At 44.6% G+C, this 27,993-nt stretch overlaps 1 protein-coding gene across 2 annotated transcripts in view; it reads right to left on the reverse strand.

Moving 5' to 3' along the window:
• Positions 1-11,536: 11,536 nt before the first annotated feature.
• The window catches only part of kcnq1.2 (potassium voltage-gated channel, KQT-like subfamily, member 1.2), a 117,765-nt gene continuing 101,308 nt past the window's right edge, over positions 11,537-27,993 (reverse strand). For both annotated transcript variants that reach the window (XM_068314002.1, XM_068314003.1), the window contains exon 18: positions 11,537-14,735. In XM_068314002.1, the coding sequence (XP_068170103.1) occupies positions 14,589-14,735 (147 nt within the window). In that variant the 3' untranslated portion in view covers positions 11,537-14,588. The remainder of the gene's footprint in view (positions 14,736-27,993) is intronic.

Genomic DNA, 27,993 nt, shown 5'->3' on the forward strand with positions numbered 1-27,993 from the left:
GGACCGACTGACCGAAATAAAGTGTTTGGAAATGACCGACAGACCAACCCAAAATTTTTCAAAACTCTAACCCCAACCCCTAACCCTAACCGACTGAAAAAAAAAATTTTGACCAACTGACTTAATTTTTTTTTAAAACCGGAAAACTGATAAAAAAAAAAAAATTTTCAGACCGACCCACCGAAAAAAATGTTTTACCGAATGACCAAAATTTTTTTTCGACCGACCACAAAAAATTTTATACTGACCGACCGAAACAGTTTTAAACCAACAACCGACCAAAAATAATAGACCGAAAGACTGAAATAAAGTGTTTGGAAATGACCGACAGACCAACCAAAACATATTTCAAAATCCTTACCCCTAAACCCCAAACCCTAACCCTAACCCTAAATCCAAAACCCTAACAGACCGAATAAAACATTTTGTACCGACTGACGAAAATTTCTTTCTTTCAAATTTCTTTCAAAACCTAACAACTGATCAAAAAAAATAAGTTTTTACTCCGACTGACCGAAAAAAAAATTTACCGACTGACCAAAATTTTTTTTCGAACGACCAAAAAAACTTTTGACTGACGACAGAAAAAGTTTTAAACCGACAACCGACCAAAAAAAAATGGACCGACCGAAATAAAGTGTTTGGAAATGACAGACAGACCAACCAAAAATTTTTTCAAAACCCTAACCCTAACCCCTAACCCTAACCCTAACCCTAAATCCTAAACCCTAACCCTAAATCCTAACCCTCAGTCTAACCCTAACCTTAATCGACTGAAAAAAAATTTTCACCGACTGACCAAAAAATTTTTCAAAACTGAACAACTGATCAAATTAAAAAAAACTTTCAGACCGGCTGACCGAAAAAAAAAAGTTACCGACTGACCACAAATTTTTTTCGAACAACCAAAAAAAACTTTTGACTTTTTCAGTCGGTCCGTCAAAAGTTTTCTTTGGTCGTTCGAAAAATGTTTTTGGTCAGTTGGTAAATTTTTTTTTCCGGTCAGTCGGTCCGAAAAAATTTTTTTTATTTGATCAGTTGTTCAGTTTTGAAAAAAAAATTTCGTCAGTCATTAAAAAATTTTTTTTCGGTCGGTTAGAGTTAGGGTTAGGGTTTAGGGTTTAGGTACAATAAGATACGTAGTTCCTTAAAAGAACTACAAAGTGTACTGGCACATGGGGCCCGGGAGTGGGGTCACTTTAAGATGCCGTGAATTAAAACAGGAGTTAAAATCAATTAGAATCAATTAAAATTAGGGAAGGGAAAAGAAAAGTTAGCGGAATGAGGAAAAACTGGGGGAAGTGAGGTAATTGGATTTTCAAATTTAAAAAGCACTCTTGTAAAAAGAAAACGGAGCAGGAAAGAGTTAAAAACATATTGGAATAAAATAATAGTTAATAAGGTCCACAATAAAAACACACTACAGATGTTTGGGGAGGATGATGGAGGTGACATGGTACGTAGAGAGCAGGACTTGAACCCTGCTCCCCTGACTGCAAAGCTTGTGTTTAAAGCATTGAGCTATAGCTTCTTGGTGGTGACTGTGGGGAGATGCAGATATAAGGAAAACTTTGGTTAAAAGAATGTTTAAAGGAGATGTGGTCCGGTTGGGGTTTGAACTCTCGATCTCAAGTTGTAAGGTACCGATATTACCTCTACACCATTCTGGGGCCTGCTGACAATGGGAAAATAGCTAATCCAATTCAGAGGGGTTGGGATGAGGGGTAAGAAAAGGAAAATTTTGGAATCAGCAGATTAGAGCCGGGGGGGGGCTCTAATGTGTTTGTATACATACAAATAGATAAATAAATAAATAAATAGATAGATAGAATAACAATAATAAACAACAAATTAGTGAAAGAATAAAATTTTAGGGCCCCTTCTGGTAAGAGAACAATTTAAAATATGATCTGAATAATAATGATAAGTATTTTAGTTAAGTGCTATGTTATTAAAATATGTACAATAAATAAGTTAAATGAAACATGCAGTTAAAGAAAAAAGTATTAATAAAAAAAGAAGGGAATCACTCAGTCAGGGTAAGATTCATAATCAACTTGTTGGTTGTTCTGAACCACAGGGGTGATTGACATTTTGAAATTGACTCAATTCATACAAAAAAATTTAATTTTATGAAATTAAATATATTCATGATTTATAATTATTATTACATTTATCTAAACAGGCAATGCATATGAAATAAAGAAAAATAGCCCATACTATCTACACATAAAAGAATAAATAAAGGCTAAATGGAAAAGTCTTAAAAATAACTTCAATTCCTTTATTTTTTTGAAATAAGAGGAAGGTGCCTTAAACAGAAATATAAATCGAGTAGAAAAATATTGTTAGTAAAATAATTTCAAAAATAAAAAGGGAGACATTATAAAAACAAGCAAAGGTCATCCCCAAACACTTATTTGTATTTTTAATGTATAATAAAATTGCATGCAAAACATCAAATATAAGAGGTTTCATTCTTCATATTTCTGTAGGCTTAAATTTTAATAAATAAAATAAAATAAACTTAAATTGATAACATTAACAATAAAAGTAAATAAGGTGAGTATGGAATAAACATGGAAATTTAGGGGGTTGGGGGAGTAGTTTAATGGGAAAAGAAGGGTTAGGGTTAGAGGTTAAGGTTAGGGTTAAGGTTAGGGGTTAGGGTTAGGGGGTTAGGGGGTTAGGGTTAGGGTTAGAAAGGGAATTGGGTCTGGTTTGGGATGGAGTGAAAAATTTGATTGAGTGTTAAAATATTGTGGGACCTAAAAACAGAGTAAAAGTGGAATAAAATAGGTCGGTTTAAAACTTTTTCTGTCGGTTGGTCAAAAGTTTTTTTGGTCAGTCTAAAAAAATTTTTGGTCAGTCAGTAAAAAATATTTTTTTTTGGTCAGTAAGTCCGAAAAAGTTTGTTATTTGACCAGTCCTTCAGTTTTGAAAAAAAATTTCGTCAGTCGGTAAATTTTTTTTTTTCGGTCGGTTAGGGTTAGGGTTTAGGATTTAGGGTTAGGGTTAGGGTTAGGGTTAGGGGTTAGGGTTAGGGTTTTGAAAAAAATTTTGGTTGGTCTGTCGGTCATTTCCAAACACTGTATTTCGGTCAGTCGGTCCAATTTTCTTTGGTCGGTTGTCGGTTTAAAACGTTTTCTGTTGGTCGGTCAAAAGTTTTTTGGTCAGTCGAAAAAAAATTTGGGTCAGTCGGTAATTTTTTTTTCGGTCAGTCGGTCTGAAAATTTTTTTTTATTTGATCAGTTCTTCAGTTTTGAAAAAGCATTTTCATCAGTCGGTAAAATTTTTTTTTTGTCGGTTAGGGTTAGGGTTTAGGATTTAGGGTTAGGGTTAGGGTTAGGGGTTAGGGTTAGGGTTTTGAAAAATCTTTGGTTGGTCTGTCGGTCATTTCCAAACACTGTATTTTGGTCAGTCTGCCCAATTTTGTTTGGTCAGTTGTCAGTGTAAAACATTTTCGGTCAGTCGGTCAAAAGTTTTTTATGGTCGTTCGAAAAAATTTTTTGGTCAGTCGGTAAATTTCTTTTTTTGGTCAGTCGATCCAAAAAATTTTTTAATATTCAGTTTTGAAAAATTTTTTTCGTCAGTCTTTTCGTCAGTCATTAAAAAATTTTTTTTCGGTCCGTTAGGGTTAGGGTTTAGGGTTAGGGTTAGGGTTAGGGGTGAGGATTAGGGTTTTGAAAACCTTTTTGGTTGGTCTGTCGGTCATTTCCAAACACTTTATTTCGGTCGGTCGGTCGGTCCAATTTTTTTTGGTCGGTTGTCGGTTTAAAACTTTTTTCTGTCGGTCGGTCAAAAAATTTTTTGGTCAGTCGAAAAAAAATTTTGTTCAGTTTTGTTCAATTTTTTCAGTCCTTCAGTTTTAAATTTTTTTTTCGTCAGTCGGTAAAAATTTTTTTCGGTCAGTTAGGGTTTAGGGTTAGGGTTAGGGGTTAGGGTTTTGAAAAATTTTTTGGTTGGTCTGTCGGTCATTTCCAAACACTTTAGTTTGGTCGTTCGGTCTATTTTTTTTTGGTCGATTGTTGGTTTAAAACTTTTTTGGTCCGTTGGTCTATAGTTTTTCTTTTGGTCGGTTGTTGGTTTAAAACTTTTTTGGTCGGTCGAAAAAAATTTTTGTCAGTCCGTAAAAAATTTTTTTTCGGTCCGTTAGGGTTTAGGGTTTAGGGTTTAGGGTTTAGGGTTTAGGGTTAGGGTTTTGAAAAATTTTTTGGTTGGTTTGTCGGTCATTTCCAAACACTTTATTTCGGTCGGTCGGTCCAATTTTTTTTGGTCAGTTGTCGGTTTTAAACTTTTCTGGTCGGTCGGTCAAAAGTTTGTTTTGGTCGGTCGAAAGAAGTTTTTGGTCAGTCGGTAAAATGTTTTTTCCGGTCGGTAAGGGTTAGGTTTTAGGGTTCGGGTTAGGGGAAAGGGTTAGGGTTTTGACAATTTCTCTTCGGTTGGTCGTTCAGTCGATGAAAAATTTTTTTTTCAAACTGTTGGACAGTCGCTCAGTCCGTTCCAACACAGTCAGTCGGTCGGTCAAAAGTTTTGTTTGGTCGGTCGAAAAATTTTTTGGTCACACGTTGGTTTAAAGAACTTTTTCGGTGGGGTTGGTCCCATATTTTTTGTTTGGTTGTCGCTTTAAAACAGTAGGTCAAAAGTTTTTTTTGGTCAGTCGAAAAAATCTTTGGTCAGTCGGTAAAATTTTTTTTTCGGTCAGTTAGGGTTTAGGGTTAGGGTTAGGGGTTAGGGTTAGGGTTAGGGTTTTGAAAAAATTTTTGGTTGGTCTGTCGGTCACTTCCAAACAATTTATTTCGGTCGGTCGGTCCAATTTTTTTTGGTCGGTTGTCGGTTTAAAACTTTTCGGTCGGGCGGTCAAAAGTTTTTTTTGGTCAGTCGAAAAAATTTTTTGGTCAGTAGGTAAAAAATGTTTTTCGGTTGGTTAGGGTTAGGGTTTAGCATTCGGGTTAGGGGTTAGGGTTAGGGTTAGGGTTTTGACAATTCCTTTTCAGTCGATGAAAAAATTTTTTCAACCTGTTGGACGGTCGCTCCAAAATGTTTTCTTTGTTCGTTCGGTCAGTTGGTAGGTCAAAAAAAAAGTTTTTTCAAAAAAATTTTTTTTGACCGAAGGTTTTTAGACTGACATATCTAAAAAAAATGTTTAGATGGTTGACCGAAACAAATTTTTAGATCGACCGACTGAAAATGTTTTTTAAACCTACAACTGATATAAAAAAAAATTTCTGACTGATCGAATGAAGAAAACATTTTTGGGACTGACCGAGCGACTGTCCAGCAGATTGAAAAAATTTGTTTTCATCGACCGACTGACCAACCGAAAAAAAATTTGCAAATCCGAACAACTGATCGAAAAAAAAAAAATCTTTAGACTGACCGACCACAAAAAACTTTAGACCAACCGACCGCAAAAGTTTTAAACCAACAACCGACCAAATAAAATTGGACCAACCGACTGAAATAAAGTGTTTGGAAATGACTGACAGAACAACCAAAAAAATTTTTTCGAATCCAAACAACTGACCGAAATTTTTTTTTTGAAAAGATAGAACAATTTTTTTAGACTGACCGAAGAAAAGTTTTTAGACTAACCAATCTAAAAAAATGTTTAGTTGGTTGACCGAAAAATTTTTTAGACCGACTGGCCGGCCGAAAAAACACTTTTTTAGAATTTCAACCTGCCTGTCGGACACTCAGGCGGTCCAAAAAGAAAAAAAAAATTCACTTTTTCCAGTTTTTTTCAACTGGTCAGTTGGTCGGTCAGTGGGTCGGTCTAAAAAGTTTTATTTAAACTTGTCGGTCGCTCTGTCTTGTTGATCTAAAAAAAGTTTTTCCACTAGTCGGTCAGTCTAAAACATTTTTTGTTTCGGTCAGTCGGTTCGTCGGTCAAAATGTTTTTTGTTCAACCAGTCAGTTGGTTGGTCAGTGGGTCAGTCTAAAATTTTTCTTCAACCGGCCGAAAAAAAAAATTCAAACCGACGACCGACCAAAAAAATTTTCTTAGACCGACCGACCAAAAAAAATTTTTTAAACGACGACGGAAATAAATTTTTTTGGAAAGGACCAACAGACCAACCAAACAATTGCTTTCAAAACCGTACAACTGACTAGAAAAAAAAACATTTTCATCAACCGACCGATAAGAAGTTTTTTGACTAATCGACCAAAAAAATGTTGTTGATCAACCAACCCAAAAAAATTTTTTTAGACCGACAGAACCGGTCAAAAAATAAATGTTTTGGAATGACCGAGTGACCGTCCTACAGGTTGAAAAAAATTTTTTTGACCAACCAACAGACCGACCGATCAAAAAAAAACAAATTTTTGTTTAACCTGTCACTCAGTCGGCCCCACAAAAAATGTTTTTTTCAATCGGTCAATCAGTCAATCAGAGTGTCTGTCTAAAAATTTTTTTTTGGTTGGTTGGTCAGTTGGTCGGTCTAAAAAATTTTATTTCAACTTGTCAGTCGGTCGCTCAGTCGGTTGATTGGTCTAAAAAAATTTTTTTTCGGTAGGTCTGACAATTTTTTTTTTGGCCTATTAGTCGGTTGGTTGGTCGGTCAGTTGGTCAGTCTAACAATTTTTTTTCGACCTGACGTTCGGTCAGTCAGTCAGTCCAAAAATATATTTTTTTTCTGGCCTGTCAGTTTATCAGTTGGTCAGTCTAAAACATTTTTTTCAACTGGCAAGTCGGTCAATCAGTGGGTCGGTCTAAAAAAAATTTATTTCAACCTGTTGGCAGGTCTCTCGGTCGGTCCAAAAAAACAATTTTTTTAACCGGCCACTCGGTCGGTCAGTTGGTTGGTCTAAAAAAATTTTTTTTTCAACCAGTCAGTCAGTCTAAAAATTTTTTTGTTTCCGTCAGTCGGTTGGTCGGTCAAAAATTTTTTTGTTCAACCAGTCAGTCGGTCAGTCAGTGGGTCAGTCTAAAGCACAAATTTTTTTTTCGACCAGTCGGCCAGTCTAAAAAATTTTTTTTTTCGGTCGGTCAGTCGGTCAAAAATAATTTTTTTTCATCTGGTCAGTTGGTCGGTCAGTGGGTCGGTCTAAAATTTTTTATTCAAATTTGTCAGTCAGTTGCTCGGTCGGTCAAAAAAAAAATTCTTTAACCGGTCAGTTGGTCACTCGGTCTGTTGGTTGGTCTAAAAAAATGCTCTCCACCATTCAGGTGGTCAGTGTAAAAAAATTTTTTTTCGGCCTATCGGCCGGTTGGTCGGTCGGTTGGTTGTTCGGTCAGTCGGTCGGTCAGTCAGTTAGTCGGTCGGTTGTTCGAATTTTTTCTTCAACATGTTGGTCGGTCAGTTAGTTGGTCGAAAAATTTTTTTTTGACCAGTCGGTTAGTCTAAAAAAAATTGTTTTTGGTCTCTTGGTGGGTCCAAAAAAACGTTTTTCTGACCATTCGGTCGGTCAGTTGGTCGGTTTTAAATATTTTTTGTCAGACCAGTCACTCAGTCAGTCAGTCTAAAAAATAGCTTTTTTCAGTCGGTCGGTCAAAAAAAATGTTTTTTCAACATGTCGGTTGGTCCCCCGGTCGGTCCACAGAAATGTTTTCTTTCAACAAGTCGGTCAGTCGCTAAGTCAGTACAAAAAATTATTGATTCAACCGGTTGATTACTCAGTGGGTTAAAAAAAATTGTTTGTTTTGTTCAGTTGTCATTCGGTTGGTCGGTCAGTTGGTTGGTCTAAAATAATTTTTTTTCGACCATTTGTTCAGTCGGTCTAAAAAAATTTTTTTTTGTCCTGTTGGTCGGTTGGTTGGTCTAAGAAATCTCTTGTCAACCTGTCGGTTGGGTGGTTGGTCGATCTAAAAAATATTTTTACAACCTGTCGGTCAGTCGCTCGGTTGGTCCAAAAAAATTTTTGTTTTAACCAGTCAGTTGGTCGGTCGGTCTAAAAAAAATTTTTTTTTCCGGTCAGTCGGTCTGAAAAAGTGTTTTTTCGGCCTATCAGCTGGTCAGTTGGTTGGTTGGTCGGTCAGTCAGTCGGATGGTTGGTCAGCCAAAAAAAATTCTTTTGTAACATGTCAATCGGTCAGTTGAGTGGTGTAAAAAAAATTTTTTTCGTCACTCAGTCGGTCCAAAAAAAATTGTTTTTCTGACTGTTTGGTCAGTCGGTCTGAAATTTTTTTTTTCAACCAGTCGCTCGCTCGGTCCAAAAATCTTTTTTTCTACCGGTTGTTCGGTCTAAAAACATTTTTTTCGGACCGGTCTGTCAGTCAGTTGGTTAATCAGTCTAAGAACATATTTTTTTGGTCTGTTGGTCAGTCAGTCAGTCGGTCTAAAATTTTTTTTTTGAACCAGTTGGACCCTTAGTTTGGGGACCACTGCCTTAATTAATGTAATCATTCATTCATTTTGTACCGCTACATCAGCCGTGGCGGGTCACAGGGAGCTGGAGCCTATCCCAGCTGACTGAGGGTGTGAGGCGGGGGAAAGTCTGCGCATGACGCCAGTGCTAAAATATCAGAAAAATATTGAGGAAGGTCTCGGAGCAATTCCAACAAGAATTTTTTAGAACTTTCGTCACTTTGAGGGTCACTTTGAACCCTCTAGATGGATTTCGAAGAACCCGTTGAGTTTGGTGTTCATTACTAAACGGCAAATCCTGACATTTTCTCTAATTTTGAAAGTCTAGATAAATGTCAATGAGGCGATTGAGTTCATTTCAAATCACTGAGGCTGAATCAAAAAGCATCGTCAACCTTTTGGATCTCATGTTTCTCTGGTGTGAACGGATTTATGACGTGTGACTGAAGACAGTCGACAAAGACCTTAACGGACAACTCTGTGACTTTTCCAAAACCTTATTTTAATTACGTAAAGAAATAAAAACCTCAGATTTCCATGGAGGAGCTTTGCTCTCTGGTCTCTTTGGATTCATCAGTCGATCTCTGCAGGATGACGCCGGCGACGGTTTCTACGTAAAATCTCATCTCTCATCGGTCGCTTCCCAGAACTTGTTTTGTTTCCTGAGAAGTTTCTAATACTGAAAGTGTTTGACTTGTTTTCACAGAACCCAAAGGACTTATGGTCAGGTTATGTTTTCACTTCCTTTTTCTGAATAAAAACACTTCAACCGATAGAAACACGACAGCAGAGGGGGTTGGAACTGAATCCTGAGTTCCCCCGTACAGTAGCTCCGAGGTGCAGCTGTCCGCCATGCCTCGCATTCTGCCCCGGCGGGCCAAACCCGGCGCGCCACTGAAGTCCTTCCAGTTTCTAGAGAGGAATTCTCTCCCAGTCTAGGGGGGGGGAAAGTCTGCAATAATATGACCTACATAGTAAACGCCCGGCCTCCTCCACCGAACCTCGTACCCCTCCTCAAAGTGCACCACGACCTCCGCTAACAACACATTAGCGGCAGCCACACTTAGCGTAGCCAGAACTGGGCGGGGCTTCTACACGAGACGTGAACTTGAGCCCAGATGGATCTGGATCTTAACGCTGTTGCTCTTGGCTATGGAGCTTCCCTCCAGTCCCTGGGAGGGGTGCACCGAGGACATATGGCTGAGGGACAACTCGGAAAAGGCCAAAGGTCACAAGGGCAGGGGGGGGGGGGTCAATCTAACCTCATAGACTCTGTTGGATTTATCATTCCTCTGGCTGATGTTGCTCGGACCAAACAGAAAAAAGGTCAGAGGTCGTACAGTATCTAGTGCTGTTGTGCAATCAGACCGGGTTTCTGGGGTGTGTTTGGGGGGATCAAAGGTGTGTTGATTGAGTGTTTTGCGATGCAATCGAGCCAATCAGAATAAACTGGAACACAAAATTTTACACCCAAAAATGGTAAATGTTTGGCGACGAGCTGCAGCAACTGTCCATCGGGGGCAACTGGTGGCCTATTTCGGGGACGCCTCCTGGTGGAGTGGCTGGCATCAGCTGCTCCTGACGCTGTTTGTCACTGTCTCAAACTCACACACACGCACACACACACACACACACACACACACACACACACACCTGTTGACTCATATCTGCTTTCATACGGCGCTGCTGGGCCCCGACATGCCTGGGCCCCTCTGGACAGGTGGCTTCCACGCACCCCCGACGGCACGGCCAGAAGGCGAGGACCCACCCACCAACCACGGCGACATGCCTGGGTGTGTGTTTGTGTGTGTGTGTGTGTGCGATGGCACACACACCGGATCACACTTTAGCTGTGGATTTGTGTGCATGCCAGAGCAGTAGAGGGCGCTGTAACTTTTCAGAATCCAAACCACAGAAGAAAATCGAAGGAAATCTATAAAATCTGACAAAATCAGAAGAAAAAAACAGCGAAACGAATCGGTGCAACGTTTGTGTTTGTCGGGTTGTGATGTCATCATTTTTCCCGTTGCGTGAGTGAATTTTTAGAAATGTCTTTTTGTAACAAGTTTCTTTTCAGGCCTCCGAAAAAACTGAAATAAAACTGAAATTTTTTTTGAAAATTGAATTAAAACACAAAAATGAAAAAAAATTTTTTGTGTATATGTTGAAAAACAATCAGACCGCTATAAACACCTGTTAGCATCCCGCTTAGCCTGCTTTTAGCGGCGTACTGACGGTCCTGATCCTTCTGAGCGTGGATCAAAGAAGACACGGGTTTCTTCTCGCGTTTCATACGACCACGCTCGAGTTCCTCGTCCTCCTCGCAGACAGACGGAGGGCAGCCAGATTTGCCTGCCCCGCTCCCTGACAGAGTCGCCCTTATATTCTCCTTTTAACTGCCCCCCCCTCAGATCCCCTTTAAGGTTGCGCTCCTACGTCTGAGATCAAACTGTCTTTTGAAGCTCCCTCCTCTCCCTTCTGCCTGGTCTGGACATGAAAGGGGAGCACGGGGTGACGAAGAGTGGCCTCTGCAGACGGAACCCCCCCCTCCCTCCCCTTTGCCTGCCTAAACCAGCCCCCCCCCCCAGCAGTGATAGAAGCCAGAGGGGAGGACAAAAGGCGGCGGAGCCCTCAGGCCCATGTCTCCCTGGCTAATTGAAAGTGGCTCGACTCTCCTCACCAGCTCCCTTCTGCTCCAGCTGTGTGCCCCCCCCACTCTCACAGGACAACCCCCTCACCCCCCCCCCCCCTGCGCTGGACTCTGCTGATTTTGGGACATCCCCAGGACTTTCTGGCCTTTGAAGCCAAATAAAACGGAGCGGTAACGTGAGCCGCGCTCCTTCAATGGGTTATGGAATATTGGAGTTTAAAGTGGGTGTGGGGAATTATTATGTTTTCCTTCTCTCCCCCCTCATCCCCAACCCCCCCCCCCCCCCCCCCTCGGTGATTGAGAAGATTTTGCTTGGATGCTGGCGGCTTACCTTGACCCAGATTCAAACCTCTGAGTCGGGATTCATCCTCCAACCAAAGCAAACGGATGATCCGGCTCCTCCTCAAGCAGGACTGAAGCGGGACTGAAGCAGGCTGGGGAGTAATGAAACGGGCTTTTTCCTTAATTTACAGCGGGTGTGCGTGAAAATCATTTTACAAGCGCCTTCATCCTCTCCGTTTTCCTCTTCCTCGCGTTCCGGGGTTGATAATAAATACAGTACAATAAGGCCATGTTTGTATTTACAACTCTTATAAAACTGTACAGGAGAAGCAGACATGAAGCCTATTCATATATCCGTCACGTTCAAAATACAAACACTTAATTACATGCAAGATAAATAAGAACAAATTTAAACCACTGCAAAAAAAAAAGAAGAAAAAAAGATCTATACCAGTGCAGAGGAAGAGAGAGCCTCTTCCTCTTCCTCACTCCTCTTGTGTGTGCTTCCATTTTTTAAGGAATGTTCATGTTAGAATTATGGGAAGATTTCCAAACAGAGGATACAAATTCATGCTATATCCTACTTCCTGTACGACTCACCGTCACGGTGGCTGTTTGATAGCTTTTGCTAGCATTTCTGTTATTTACCAATAGCATGTCTGCATCCGCCAAAGCGTAAAACCATCATTGTTTCCATCGTTGTGGAGTTACTGGTGAAATTTCCAGCTTCAGCTTCCTGTTAAAACCTTAATCTCAACATTTGATTATCTTTAACTGCAGTACGGCTTAAATGTCTTTTGTTTACTTTTCAATATCATGTTTGCTATTTAAGTTACAGTATTTTCCGTACGTGAAAACCTTTAATATTCTCAAAAACCATCCGTGCACCTTATAATCCAGTGCACCTTATGTGTGAAAACAGTTTTAAAATAGGTCATTCAGTGAAGGTGCGCCTCATAAATCAGATGCGTCTTATAATCTAATGCGCCTTACACAGTGGTACCTCTACTTACGAAATTTTCTACTTACGAAACGCCTCAACAGGAAAATATTGCCTCTAGTTACGAAAGAAATGTCGACTTACGAAAGGTAAAAATACAGTATGGGCTGATACTCGCAGCTCCCACAGGTTCCTGAACGCAACATTCTCATAGCTGCTCTGCCATTGGCTATTACCTAGCATCCTGGCATCCCATTGGCTAAAACAGACCGCCTCCTAGCCAATGAGGAGGTCTCTCATTGGCTAAGGATGTTGCATAGGTGTCTATGCAGCGTCCTCGTCATTCGGCCCTCGACCCGTGAGGTGTTCTGATAGTTTAACGTAAATATATTAACTTTTAGAGTATTCACTATGGACCCCAAGAAAGTGACGGAGAAAAGAGGTAAAGAAAAAACGAAGAAAAGAGTTTTTTTGTCCGTACAAACAAAGCAAGAGATGAGAGAAAAGCCTGAAAAAGGGATGCGTTTGGTTGATCTCTCCAAAGAATATGTCCGTAATGCATCTACAATCACCACATTATTAAAACAAAAGGAAGTTTAAGGAGTTTAAGGCGTCGTGTGGGTGGTTGGAGAAGTTCAGGAGGAGGACTGGAATTCACTCTGTTGTTCATGGGGGGGCAAGAGGGCATGAACCAAAGAGGGAAAAAACAATGAGGACAGCAGTTAAAAGGTGAATGACCATCATTATTATTCTTTACTCTATTCTTTGTTTTTTACATTATGCACAACTCTCATTTATTGTGTAATAATCTAATCGTAACATGTATTTGTTACATATTTTGATGCATTTTGATGCTTTATAAAACATTTATGTTTGAATTTTGGGGGGCTTGGAACAGATTAGGACATTCGTCTCTACTTACGTAATGTTCTACTTACGAAATTTCTTCCAGAACCGATTAATTTTGTAAGTAGAGGTACCACTGTATATGAAAAAGTTAAGAATAGGCCATTCGTTGAAGGTGCGCCTTACAGTCCAGTGCGCATTATAGTGCGGAAAATACTGTAATTTTAACAGTTTGTATTCTACTTCTTCTCCATGTAATCCAATTTACCATCCCTGTTTTTTACACATTCCTGCTTCACTTCTCTTCCCGTTTTCGGGTTTGGTCATTTTTAACACCGGTTTCATGTATTGTGTGAGATTATTAGCGCGTCCGAAAATCGTAGCACTCTTGATCTTTTCCTTGTTTGAAGCAACACAAATTTGTGATCACAGATAAAAACATGAAATTAAACAACGTACAACGGAGTGGAACGGTACCCGGTACCCGATACCCCTTCAGATCAGTGTGTTCCCTCAGTGGTCGGAGGATATTTCCGAACGCTGGTCGAAGCTTTACTGTTTAAATTCTGCACATTTTCCAGCGTTTCTTTCCATTAGCCGCTCGCGGTGAGTAATCTCCCCTCACCAGGAATTCAGCACTTAATTAGCTCTGGAGAGAGAAAATAATCAGAGCTTTAATGGGGCAAATTTATTTCAAATTGCACACGGTGGCGGGAGCTCCCCCCCGAAGAGGGTAATAGAGGATATTAAACAGGAACACGGCTTAAAAATCCACATCCATTGGCTATTTTTATTAACTTCAACAAAGCTGTAAATCAGCGGCGTGTTGGCGTCCAGCTCTGGGTTTACCCCCAGCCTCCAGCTCCCGATGAAGGGCAAAGTCTACAGATAATCTGCCCTTCCCCCTTACCCGTGTTATCCGATCACTACCAACAAACAGCGAAGTGAGGCTGGATGGGTTCTGCGGTTGTGGAAATAACCCCGTTGTGTTCTGGGTGTGGACGCTGCCAAGATAATCAGACGGGTGGGAGAGGAACGCTCCCCGCCACGGCTGCGCTCTCCGTGTTTCTCTTCGGGGAGCTGGAGTGCTTTGATTGCATTACGACTTCATTACGGGGTTAGTTAGCTTTGGAATAATATTTGGAGTGGAGGAATGCGGCTCAGTGACAGGCCGCACATAAATTAACATTATCGGAGTGATTACGAGGCTAATGTAGTGAAATAAATTCATTCCGCGTGGCGCTAAGAGGGAAGACTGACGGCCCGGGGTGGAAGAGAAAGCTGCGTTTAGAGGAGGAAGAAACCCCAAACGGGGCCCAGACTTCATCAGAACCGACTCCCAGCTGCCATCGTGTGCAGATCAGCAGCGGAAGAATAAAAAGTTAGTCCCTCCTCCGCCGTTAAAAGTCTATGAGAGAAGGTGTGCTTGGAACTGGAAGAGAGGGATTTGGAAGACAGAGTCCCCTTATTGTTACTCGCCCCCTCATTTCGGAGGGAGAGGCTGTTTTGTATGAACATCCTGGTCCTTTGATCCTCCTTGATGACGTCACAGCCAGGCCCCTCAGGGCCCCTCGTCGATGCTGGTGCCCATGCACTTCTGGATGGTCACCCTGCGGATGGACGGCTTTGATGTCAGCGCCGGCTGGGGCGGGAACTGTTCCGTCAGGATCCGGAGGACCGAGTCCATCTTCTTGTCCATGTGATGGACCTGGATGTAACACACAGGCAGACAGGATGAGTCAACAGTAAACACCCCCCCCCCAAAAAAAAAACATGGGTACAGGAGAAACTTGTTCAACATACGAAGGAAAACCTCAGGTAAGAGTCGTGACTCAGGATACCGTCGCTAGTCGGCGGATGGATGCAACATCAGCTGAGATGAAGTTGCAGTCCTCTCTGACCCGAGGTAAACAGGCAGTACAACAGGCAGTACAACAGGCAGTACAACACAGGTAGTAGAACAGACAGTACAGACGAAACACAAAGGGATGGTAAACACATCTTACGTACAATTATGTATCATTAATTTTGCATACATAAAGGATTAATTGAAAAAAATGTTGTTTTTTTCCTCATGTTTTAGGGGTTTAGGGCTCTTTTACACGACTGAAATGGACTGAAATGATTTTAGTTATTAAATGCAGAAAACTTGTTTGATTTACAAGGTCAGTCAGGGAACGGATTGAACTGGTATCTTGAGGTTCTCCTGTAGGTTCTCCTGTAGGTTCTACTGTAGGTTCTCCTGTAGGTTCTAATGCACACTCTAGACCGGTGGCGTGAAACCAACACAGAATGAAGAGAGAACGTTCTTTTGTTTTGTGACCACATCCCTAACATCCCAATGACAGAGGAGAGGGGACGTAATGACGGGGTAGTCTTCCTGTCGCCGTCTACCTGCCACAGACGGTCATAACAAAAGACACAGCTGTATGAACCCTCACAGACACACACACACACACACACACACACACGCACACACACACACACACACACACATACACACACGCACACACACACACACACACACACACACACACACGCCGCTGTTTACATGCCATTCAACCGTAAACACAGGTGTCTCACCCAACATCAGGGTGCAGTCAGTCTAACCATAGAGAGCAGCCCCACCTGAGCGATGGAGGTAAACACACCACAGACAGTCTGGTGACAGTCACACACACACACACACACACACACACACACACACACACACACACACACACACACACACACATGCACACACACAGCCGTGCAGACTTACAGCATACTTTTGAAACTTCAAACAGATTTCCGGCGCCCTGGTTTTACCTCTATACCCCCCCGCACACACACACACACACACACACACACACAAACACACACACACACTCGACGTTCTTACACCGCAAACGTGTAGAAATGTGTGACCTTCTGATGGCTCCCAGAAAAAAAAAAATGATAAGGATGTAAATCAAAGACGAAACAGCGAAGCAGATGAAAGGCCCGTAACATCTCACGCGAGCGAAGGTTTCAGACTCCCGTCTCCGGGAGACGCCGATAGTGAAAAAGTGCACGAGTGCAGGATATCTGGCAGTTCACCATCAGATAGTTAACATCAATGGCATTTTCATAGGCTTAAGATAATGGCCCCGGTTTCAATCCATCTTTTAGTGCGTGTGCCTGACGGCCTGGACGTTTTCATGGCAGAGTGGGACGTTTAGCAGCTATTATTGTTGTTGAAATATGAACCATAATGGGAAGCATACATCTGGTGTCACACGGCAGAATGGAACCATATTTCAACATGCCACCGATCACAATCCATAAAGAGCTGAGCGTTGGACACGTTCTCCCTGTTTAGACGCGTATTGGGTTCACAAGTGTTTGCATCGATTACGTGTGAACCCTCATCAGGATACCCGGGGGTGAGAAGGCAGGAGTAGTTTCCTTTGGAGACGTTATGCTGATATTTCCCCATCCATGCTGTTTTCCACTGAGATAGCACCATGACCTAAATAGCTGCACTAAGTCGCTGAAGCACGCACCGGCCGGGATGAAGCTTACAGAATAATAGGCTATCATAAACATGTTGGGCAGTAATCTACGGACTTATCAACATTCTGGTTAGAGCTTAGAATGGATCAGGAACTCCTCCTGCTGTGTCTCTAAAAGGAACGGCCCCGGGACCCCCTGTGGAGACGTGGAGAACACAAAAGACCTGTTAATGATTGAGTACAGGATGTGTTTATGAAGATGGATGAGTGAGCACCACTGTGTCACTAGGGATTATTAACCTGGACTGTTTCACTGCGTGAACCTGGACTGTTTCACTGCGTGAACCTGGACTGTTTCACTGCGTGAACCTGGACTGTTTCACTGCGTGAACCTGGACTGTTTCACTGCGTGAACCTGGACTGTTTCACTGCGTGAACCTGGACTGTTTCACTGCGTGAACCTGGACTGTTTCATTGCGTGAACCTGGAGTGTTTCACTGCGTGAACCTGGACTGTTTCATTGCGTGAACCTGGACTGTTTCACTGCGTGAACCTGGACTGTTTCACTGCGTGAACCTGGACTGTTTCATTGCGTGAACCTGGACTGTTTCACTGCGTGAACCTGGACTGTTCCACTGCGTGAACCTGGACTGTTTCACTGCGTGAACCCGGACTGCCTAATGTCGTTTCACCTCCTTCCTTCAGAATGCTAACTTCTACTATGACATGGGACATCATTAAGTCCACAGACACAGACCTGCCCCACTTCTCCTCTTCCTCCTCCTCTTCCTCCCCCCCTCCGGTTGAACATGGCTGTCTTTACTCACACACCTCTGACCAACATCAGGAACAAACACACCCCTTCCTCAGCAATGATTGTGTGTCGTCTACAGAACCTGGAGTTGTGTTGTGTCTAACATCCGCTTGTTAGCCGCCGCTAACACCACTAACACTGCTAACACCACTAACACTGCTAACACTGCTAACACCACTAACACTGCTAACACTGCTAACACTGCTAACACTGCTAACCGCTACAGTCGGCTCCTTTGTTCTGTACAATGTCAGGATTTTTGAGACATTTCTTTTTGTCATATCCCATAATAAAGACAGACTTCGTGACAAAGGCTGGTCATACGTGACCTTCTGTGTTCCCGTTCGCTTTAACGCTGACGTTTTATTGAAGTGTTTTTATTTTGTGGCCGTTAGATGCGCCTCTGACTGGATCTACTGTCCCGTGTGTGAACGCCGGCGGGGGGCGTGGCCACGGTTGTGTCGTACAAACAAATGTGATGCAGCGACAGGTGATGCTCCAGCTGTCCCCCCACCGCCCACCACCAGACAACACATGGGACGTCCCAAGTGAAAGGGAGTGGGGGGGGTAAGGTCAGTCTTACCGGGGGGGGGAGGGGTGGTCCAAACGGCTGCTTCGGTAAACATTCCTGAACATGTCATGTGACTACTTCCTGTATTTAAGCCGTTATGATGGCGAATGAAGAAGTGTGACGCCGTCACCAAAATTACTCCAAAAGAGCGACACACTGAACCTCTGACCCCCCCTCCCTCCAAGAAAACAAATATGGAAGCATCACACACAATCCATATCTGACCTTTGACCTTTACTTCATGTCCTGAGACTATTGTAGACGCTGAGACGATGCTGGCGAGGACACGGCGCTCCCGTTCACACAGGAACTCCCTTCCTGAACCACCTTCCTGCCCCCCCCACCCCCCCACCCCCCCACCCGAATCAGGAAGCGTCTGTCCAAGAAATGTCAACAAGCGCAGGAATACACAATGTGGACACACACAAGTGTGTGTTCAAGTGTTCGTGTCCCAGCAGACAACAAACAAGGAGCAGAAGGAGGAATAAACTAACAGCTGATATTATTATTATTATTATTATTATTATATTATAATTATTATATTATAATTATTATAATTATTATAATTATTATTATTATTATTATTATTATTATATTATTATTAGTAGTAGTATTGGTATCAGTATTATTATTATTATCATTATTATTATCATTATTATTATCATCATTATTAATAAATCATAAATTCAGAATCCAGAGAAGAGTTTTAAAGAATGAGTTTGTTTTATTCTTTCAGGTCAGACAAACACAGAATTTTATCATTTTGAGGATGAATTAATTTTTCCGGACCAAGGAAACAATTATTTTGTTAACTGGGAAAAATTGAGCATTTTTTCTCTCAAATGAAGTAAATTACATGAAAATCAGAGTTCAAGAGGTCAAAGGAGACGAGAGGAGAGGAGAGTAGTCCTGAACGCCGTGACTCTTCCTCCTCCTCCTCCTCCTCCTCCTCCGTTGAAGGAGTGACTCCTGCTGCCACCTATTGGAGACTCATGAAGCCTGAGATCAGCTTGGAGCTGCTGGATCCTGTCGTCCATCCCAGATCGTCACATGATCGCAGACGGATGGAGAGACGCCGTGAAACAGAAATACGAGGAATGAGATCCTGGATGAGGAGGGACGGTGCGTTCAGGTGTCGATGGCTCAGCCGGGAAATGACAAAATCCTCTCTTTTCTCTCTCTCTCCACCTCCTTCAGGAGGAATGATAAACATGGAGGAGGTGGCGATGCGGCGCCGCCGGCTCCAGGAATGTGTCGGCGTTTGTGGCGACTCCCGTCGAAGATTCCCGTCGCTGAAATGTTTTCTAATACGTGAGACAATGTAGACAGATCTGGAGCGCCGGGGCAGATAACGCCGGGGCAGATAACGCCGGGGGCAGATAACGCCGGGGGCAGATAACGCCGGAGACGACCGCGTTGCCCGCTGCCAACCGGTGAAGGCCGGCGGCGGCGGTAGATGCCAAACGTGACCTCAGACGGAGCTGCATCGTCCTGCGTTCCCATGGCAACTGACACAAAAAGTCTGAAGTAATCTTGATCAATAAAATCAGTGTCAGGAGGTGGAACACACCTGACCTTAGACGGGTCAAACAAACAAACAAACAAACAAACAAACAAACATCGCTCCTTAGCGGCCCCTGGAGGTCAACACCACATTTGAGAGTTTGGACCAAACAGTTCTGAGAGTTCAAGAAATGATTGCGCTGAGGACCTGGATGGTGTAGTTGCTATAGCAACGTCACATCTGTGCAACATCAGCCTGCCGCGCCGTCACCGTGTGAACGGCTCCGGAGCGATGATGTCACAACCGCGTTTCATGTACAGTCGTCACACCTCCAGCGCTGACGGGACAAAAACGCCAAGATGGACAACAGGAGGGATCCGATGGCGACGCAGGGAGAACCAGCACCTTCAGACTGGAACCAGAGACCAGATGAGTGAATGACCCCTGTTACCAAGGCAACTGCAGGAGTACTCTTCACTCGTCTTCACGTCGCACTTTCTCATTGGACGGACATGACAGCTGCGATGGAAGCGACGCCAACTGTTGCGTGTTTTTAAATAAAGCTTGATTGAATTTGTTTGGTCATCAGTCCTGTCAGGGTCACGGCCACTCAGCTGTGGAACTGTTTAATCCCCTGACAGGAACACAGACCAGCAGACTGATGCTATCAAACTAGCCTTAGCTAGCACCTCCAGAGGGGGAGGGGCTTGACCTCACCTGAGTGAACAGGTTCAGCCCAAACCGGTTTGATCTCATGTAAACTCAAGCAATGCTTGTAAGTGAAAGGAGCTAACAGCTCGAGGCTAGCAGCATGAGGCTAGTAGCATTAGGCTAGTTAGCATGGTTAGTTTTCTAGTTTGTTAGTTATTTAGTTAGTTGGTTGGTTGGTTGGTTAGTTAGTTTTCTAGTTTGTTAGTAAGTTAGTTAGTTAGTTAGTTACATAAATTTTGAAGACGACAGGTTACCCTGCAGACCCAAACCCTCATCCTGTGGGGCTGAGAGGCGTTTCTGGGCTCAGTGGGACACCTAGTGGTCATTTTTGGTTTTACTGTTGTTGACACGTTCATAAATAAAAACAATAACTAAGAACTTGAATGAGTCAACAAGTCTGCAGCAGCGTTTGACTTCCCGTCATCCAGGTTTGCACAGGGTCACGCCGGCGTGACCCTTTTGTCCAATCGTACACCGCGAACAAGTCCAAGATGCTCGCACATAAAAACAAACCACAACACAGACACGCAACCAGCAGAGAAGACGTGTTTAATGACAAACACCGGCCGGCGGTGGGGGGAGGAGGATGGAGGAGGATGGAGGGATGAGTGATGGAGGAGAGACGTCGCTGCCTCTGGTGTCTTTTATTAGCAGCTAGTTTCTGCCGCTCCGTCATCTCTGTGAGGTCGGATTCAGTTTCCGAGGCCGAACCCCGACTGTTGAAACGCGATAGCATCTCATTATCGATGTGTTTGTTTCACCCTGTGTGTGAGTGGAAATGTGTTTCTGCTTATGTGTGTGGCGTCAGTGTGAGAGGGAGCTGCTATTATTAGGATAAATTAGTCACAAGTTTGCGCGCGTCGGAGTCCAGGATTCCTGCTGATGTTAAATTCCATGACTTCAGAGGCGTCGTGACCTTAAAATGTTCTTCCTGTGGTTTGTGAAGGGCTCAACGCTCCACCAGCTGACGACACGTTAGTAAAACGTCCTGTGAGAATCGATTATAAATTTGGACGCTTGTTTAGCTCGTTTAAACGTGAAGCTACTTCCTTCCTTCACGTGGGGGTGAACCGGGGTCGAGTGTCGCGAGTCCAATCAGAACCAGGAAGGGAAGGATCCGTAGCGACAGCCTGTATGAATGAATCCTAAACCGACGTGTCAGCTGGACCCGGATCCGCCAGTCCCAGCGAGGGACCGGCTCGCTCTACCGGCGGCGTCTTTCGCCAGCTGGAAAACAGAGCCGACCCGGCTCGGATTCGCCGCAGGCCGGGTCGCTGCCAAGGAGAATGGATTCACTTTAACGTTGGCAAACACAATATGTTCTTTGTGTTTGTGCAAAAAAAAAAGAAAGAAAAAAGAGAGGGAGACGGAGATGGACAAGGGGAGGAAGAAGAACTGAAGGGTAAGGCTGGGATGGCGGCGCGGTGGATGGATTGGCTGAGCAGGAGGAGGAAGCGGTGGTTCTGTTTTAAAGAACAGGAAACAAGGCGAGAGCACCTGACGCTCATGATAAGTATCAAGCGTGCGCCACGTGCCGCTAAACTGCAGCCAAAGCTCTTTTCAGCGAGGGGGGGGGGGGCAACGGCGATGGGGTTTCGAAGGGGTGAGGGAGGGAGGGGGGGTGCAGGGGCTAATCTCTCTTATGAGTGGGTGTGCACTCAAAGCTGCTTTTGTTTCTGAGGGCTACTTTCACAAGGACACCCCCCCCACACACACACACACACACACATCCACTCCTACCCCCCTTCTTCTTTTTTTTCTCCTTCTTATTCTTTTTATCTCCTCGCCAAACGCCGTCGGTGTTGATTTATTGATATCTCTGTTTGGACACGGCTGCGACACAGAAAGCGTGTGCGCGTGTGCAAACACACATACATGTAGAAAAACGCTGACAAGTCGTTGGAGTTGTAAGAAAGTAGAGCCTGGATTAGCGTGGGGGATTCCACGCCGCGTCGGCGATTTACGCTTTGAGAGATGAGGAGGTCGGGGGGAGAAGTTACGGCAAACACAATAAAAGTGCAGCGAAAACAAGCAGAAGGAGACGGATGAGGAGAAGCTGCCAGGAGATGAAGCTGCTGTCAGCTGGGAGGAGGGGAGGTTGTTAGTTTCACGCCCCGCTGGAGAAAAAAAAGGAATTCTGAGTAAATGTAGAACATCGAGATACGAGTTTAATCCGTTCCCTGACTGAGCTCGGAAGTCAAACATTTAACCATTTAAAATAACTAAAATAGTTTTAATCCATTCCAGCCTTGACGAAAAGCCCCGAACCACCTGAATTACGAAAAAAAATATTTATCAACCAACAGACGTGCAGACTTTCCCTGTGAAAAATGAATTGTATAAGTTACGTAAACAATGATAAAGAATGAAAAGCAAGGCAAAAGTCACCAGAACACACTAGCTATGTCTTTGCTCCACCAACTCCAATGGGATCCGGTCTCACTGATGTTGTATCCATCCGCCAACACGTGGTAAAGAACGAGATCCGGCCTCAGCTGATGTTGTATCCATCCGCCAGCAGGTGGTAAAGTACGAGATCCGCCAATTAGCGGTGGTGTCATGACACACGACTCGTATCTCGGATTTTCGCTCGTATGTCAAACAAAAATATAGACATAGCGACGACTTGTATCTCGAAAAACTCCTGTTGAACAGCTTGTATCTCGAGGTTCTACTGGACCAGGAAAGTATCCTGAGAGTAAATCAGCTATTCCCTTTAAAGAACAGCTCAATGACATTTAAATTCAGTCATGTTGGAGGATATTAAGCTACAAACTTGTTGACTGTGAAGCCACAGGAAAGTTCATCCGACTGCACGCCGACACCTGGAGCCGATGGCGACCTTTCCTTCAGAACTCATACAAACCCACGATCATAGAACAACCCAATCATCCATCATTCACCAGATGTGATTCGGTCATGGTTGAAGCCAAAGTTGAAGCAAGTTGAGACAAACAAAACAAACTCATGACCCACCCCCCACCCCCCCCCACACACAACCCCCCACCTTAAAAACAAAACGCCGTCTCCTGATTGGCGGCTTCATGGTTTTTAGCATGTAAAGTCAAGTAAACACAGGGGGGGTGAAGAGGGAGGGGGGTGGGGTTTGGGGGGGGTAGAGGGAGAGGGTTTTTTTTGGGGGGGTGGGGCTGAGTGAGCAGTTGCCTGATGGACCATTTGTCTTCAGAGACAGCTGGACACGACGTTGACGAGACGTTTGACCGTTTTATGTTTGAAGAAGCAGAACGAAATATGATAGTGATGTGTACTGAAGTCATATTCTCTTTTTTTAGACCACGCCCACTCCAACCCGACCCTATACCCTCAGGACGATGTGATTGGATGGCTGCAGACATGCTGATGTCAACATGCGCCGCGGCAGGCGTCCATCCAGGGTGTGGCTGGATTGGCTTCGCACAGGAGAGTCTTTATAAATTGGAGGACCCCTAACCCCCACCCCCACCCCTGCCCGGTTTTCCCACTGCCAGCTGCCACAACCACAAAATACCCCAACACCCCCACACCCCCCTTCTCCGGTGCCAGGCTGTGGTGGCAGCCAGTGTGGCATCATCCGTCACCGGGGAGGTGCCACGTTAAGACGGCCACTGCTGTAGGTCGGCCACACTGTGGCTTTGTTTTGGCCATCAATGAGCCAGTCACCCTGATATTATAAATGACTGGGGGGGTAGGGTGTGCAGCGCGTGGGTCTGGGTTCAAGGCCACCATTGAAACGGATACTCACGGCATCGTAGCGTAAGCCCAGGAAATAATCACCCCCCAACGACACAGATGGTGCTGCTCTCCGAGGGAATAAAACACATACAATTTGTACGAACGCAAGAGCGCTGTGGCCAAATGGAATTACCTCCCCAAAAGACGTCGGTTCTTCACCACCCATTGGCTGGTTGGTTGGTTGGTCAGATTCTCACCAGTAGGGCTTTCGTTTGAGATCATGTGGGCGACACGAGACAACACGCGCTGTAAACAACAGTGTTCTTGGTACAGTACAGGGAATTAAATGTGCGCCCCACCCCCCCGCCAGCTGTCAGTCCCGCCCAGACGGCGGCCCCAGGCCCCGGGCCCGTTGCCCTGGCCTTGCCAGCTGATCCGAAGGCACAGGATTGGCCCTGACCCCAAACAACCCCCCCAATCCCCTTTTAACCAGCATTAAAGACATTATTTCAGATAGAGAGACTCATTATAGTGTTTGACCACAGCTGGCCTCACTCACACACACACACACACACACACACACACACACACACACACACACACACACACACACACACACACACACACACACACACACACACACACACACACACACACACACACACACACACACACACACACACAGCATCATAAAGACATCTTGTCGCCCACTCGTCAGTTTCCAAATATAGCGTTTGTATGTCCCCGTCCCACTCGGCGTCTGTTCCGGTGCTATCGTCGGGGACATGTACACAGGACGCGAACCTCACCCTGTCGGGACGAGTCATGTTTTAATTCCGTCTTAAAAAGCCATGTAGACTGGAGACGCCTGATTGGCTCGTGACACGATTGGTCGTCGTGTCCTTCGGGGGTCACCAGGAGGGTGGTCAGAAAACGCTGAAAAATCCCAATCAAACATCTTCCTGGTAATAAATGGTGCTGGAATGAGAACCGAACTTCTCGTTCGGAGTGGACCGTGTTATTCCTGAGATAAATTTAATAGGAACTCAATCAAGTCTGCTTGATGAAGCTACATTCTTTCCTGGAGACCAACGGTGGGCCTGCCAGACAAAACAAGACATGAAACTGATAAGACCAGTCATGGTGGCCCGATCTGCCCACCCTAAAGCCGCAGCTTTCCCAGAGGTCTCCTGGGAAAGGTTGGAACACCAACTAAGTTAGGGAAAACACTCCAACACAAGGCTGTTTGGCTTGTCTTCACCCTTTCACAAAGACTCACAGGAATAACTTCATTAATTATTTGTGCAATTGGGTTAAAGTACTCCTGGACCCTTCCTTGCATTCAGATACGACGTACGATAGAAGTCCCTCATCCAATCAAGAGGAGTCAATGGAGGAAGCTTCCTTTTAAAGGTTCCCAATACACTTGGAAACCAGGAGGAGAACCTATACTAGACCACGATCCACGATCACTTAAGAACACCTTTAGACCAGATGGACATTTGGAACACCCTTTCCCTATTTCCCCTGTGACCCTGGGGTACATTCAAATCTCAGAATTGGACAATAGCCCGCTTTCAGCAAACATGTTGCTAATCCTCCTTATTAGCCAACTCTTACAACTAAAGCAAGTAGCTACAAGCAAACCTAGCATTGGCATTACCAAGCTGGTAGTCTTTACAAAGGCAGCGCCAACGATTACACCAATCGGGAAAAGTTGAAAAGTTGTTTTTGCGATTTTTCTATCCCGTAATCTGCACTTTGCTATTCGATGAGGGATTATACGACGTTTTTTTGCGTATTCCTTATCGATAACGCTTTTCGTCCCGACGCCGTGATTCGCTATTACTGTTCGGCATCCCAGGTATGTCCATCGTGGAAGCGTGTCGGCCCCCTCCTCCTGACTTCACCTGGTTCGCATTCCCTCCCTGGTATCTCTTATCATATTGTCCCGGCGCAAACTCAAAGGTATTTAATCACAGAATCAGTAACTACTTTCATTTTAGCTATAAGGAGGGAGGGGGGAGTGGGGGGGGGGCACAGCTGCCTGGGTACAATCACCCTCACAGTACCTAGTCGCTGTCATTTGAGAAGGCCAATTGCCTCTTGTCATCGGGGTTTCTGAAAGCGAGTAGTGGGGAGGTGGGGGGCACACATGCTAGCCCCCCCCCCCCGCACACACACACTCGTGCATAAAAATAGAGGCCTAGTGAGTGAGGACTCGCTCCGGGTCAACAACTTCGTCATGAACTGGGTTCATTCTGGATTTAGACGCCATGAATACTCGAGTGGGGTTTGGGTCGCGTCCCGCCGGCGGTCGCTGCGTTCAGGTCCGTGTCTGAACATATGTACAGTACAAACACTGACCCACACGCCGTCCTGTCCACCTGTTGCCCCCCCTCCCCCCATATATACAGTACAAACACTGAACCACACGCCTTATCGTCCACCTGTTGCTCCCCCTGCATTGACATGCCCCCTTCCCTTAGCAGCCTTCAAGCTTCCAGCTGTTGGGTTTGGGGGGGGGGGGGTGACAGACACACAAATGTACACCCGCCCCTCCCTCCTCCTCTTCCTCACGCCTGCCACCAACCAGACTGGGTCGTATTTTTAGCTTGTAGTAAACAGACCCCCCCCCCAACATCACTCTACTCTCACCACAGATCACAGTCCCCCCCCACCCCACCTTCAGTCGACGGTCCGGGAAGCGTCTGCAGGTACCAGAATCCTTTTCAACCCCCCCCCCTATTTAACCCTTTCTGTTTCTATCGTTTCCAATCAGCGACAGAAAGCAACCGCTAGAAACCGACAGCCTGAGCGCCAGGACTTATACCCCTAACCGATTTTCTCTGAGGGGGTAAGTCATCCGGGGGGGCAGCGGTAGCTGGATGCCACTTGTCTTCACATGGTTTTTTGAAAGAGGGAATTGCTGAGTGTCACACATCACGCCACTTGAGGTCACATGACCGGGCCGCCCAAGGCGACATGACTCAACAGAGTGAGACCGACGCTTTTCACCAGGATCTCTGCAGGATCAGCATTTTTGTGGAAGAGAAGAAAAAGAAGAAGAAGAAGAAATACGAATGTAATACGTAATAAAACAGATGCAGGACAGAGGGAGGCGCGTCAACATGCGGAAATGCTTTGGAATGAAACTAAGACGCTTTTAAGCGGTTTGTAATTTTCTGGAATTTCAGTCAAGGACGCATCATGTATAAGTTAAACACACCATTCTTTATTCGTCCAGTAAATTCACATGAAGTCTTTTGCAAACGAGATGTTTTACGGCCAAACGTCACCTGGAGGGAAACACGCTGTTGACCCCACCAGTCACAGAACGAGTCACAGAACGAGTCACAGAACGAGTCACAGAACGAGTCACAGAACGAGTCACAGAACGAGTCACAGAACGAGTCACAGAACGAGTCACAGAACGAGTCGCAGAACGGCCTTTTAGTCACTTCCAGGCATGAGTCAGTGCGGAGGTCAACTGGGTTCTACTTCCTCAAAGTCCACCCAGAGTCAGGAGAAGGTGGACTCGCTGCCCCCCAGATATGTGTGTGTGTGTGTGTGTGTGTGTGTGTGTGTGTGTTTCTGAACCCTTGTCTGGTGACGCAGCACTAATGGCTGTGGGGGTGTATTGTGGAAACAGAGAGCTGAATGCTTTGCTGGTTCCGAACAAGACCGGAGGGTGTGAGTTCTGATCCTGATTAGTCCCCCACCCCGCGGCTAACTCCTAACATCCGGACGCGTTGAATCATCAGGGGGATACCTGAGGGGGACGCAACCAGACCTGGAGGGGGGGGGGGGGGTCATCGTGGATGAGCAGCCAGAAGACAAGAGGACTTTTATCCAGCATGTGAGTCAGAATAAGACGTGTTCACGACCCGATAAATCAGTTGACTAGCGGCGATCCACCAGAACGCCTCGCGGCCCAGGATTATTTATCGCGTCTGCTGAGTGTGTGTCACAGTTTGGACGTCCAAAGCCTGATGAAATACAACCGTGATTAATGAAAACTACCTTTATTAGAGCATCCAAATGCATTAAAAGGCCTGAAAAACAAATATCAAATGCAAACACTGCGTTGGGTAAAAGTTAAACCTGGCGTCATCGTGCGATGGTGTGTTCCACTGGAGGTGCTGAAGCGTTTCTCTGCTTGATTAATGAACTTTAAAAAAACAAGCGCCGACTAATTCATGTGTGATTTATGGAGCTCTA

The sequence above is a fragment of the Antennarius striatus genome, chromosome 4 (genome assembly GCF_040054535.1).
Source record: "Antennarius striatus isolate MH-2024 chromosome 4, ASM4005453v1, whole genome shotgun sequence".
Taxonomy (NCBI): Eukaryota; Metazoa; Chordata; class Actinopteri; order Lophiiformes; family Antennariidae; genus Antennarius; species Antennarius striatus.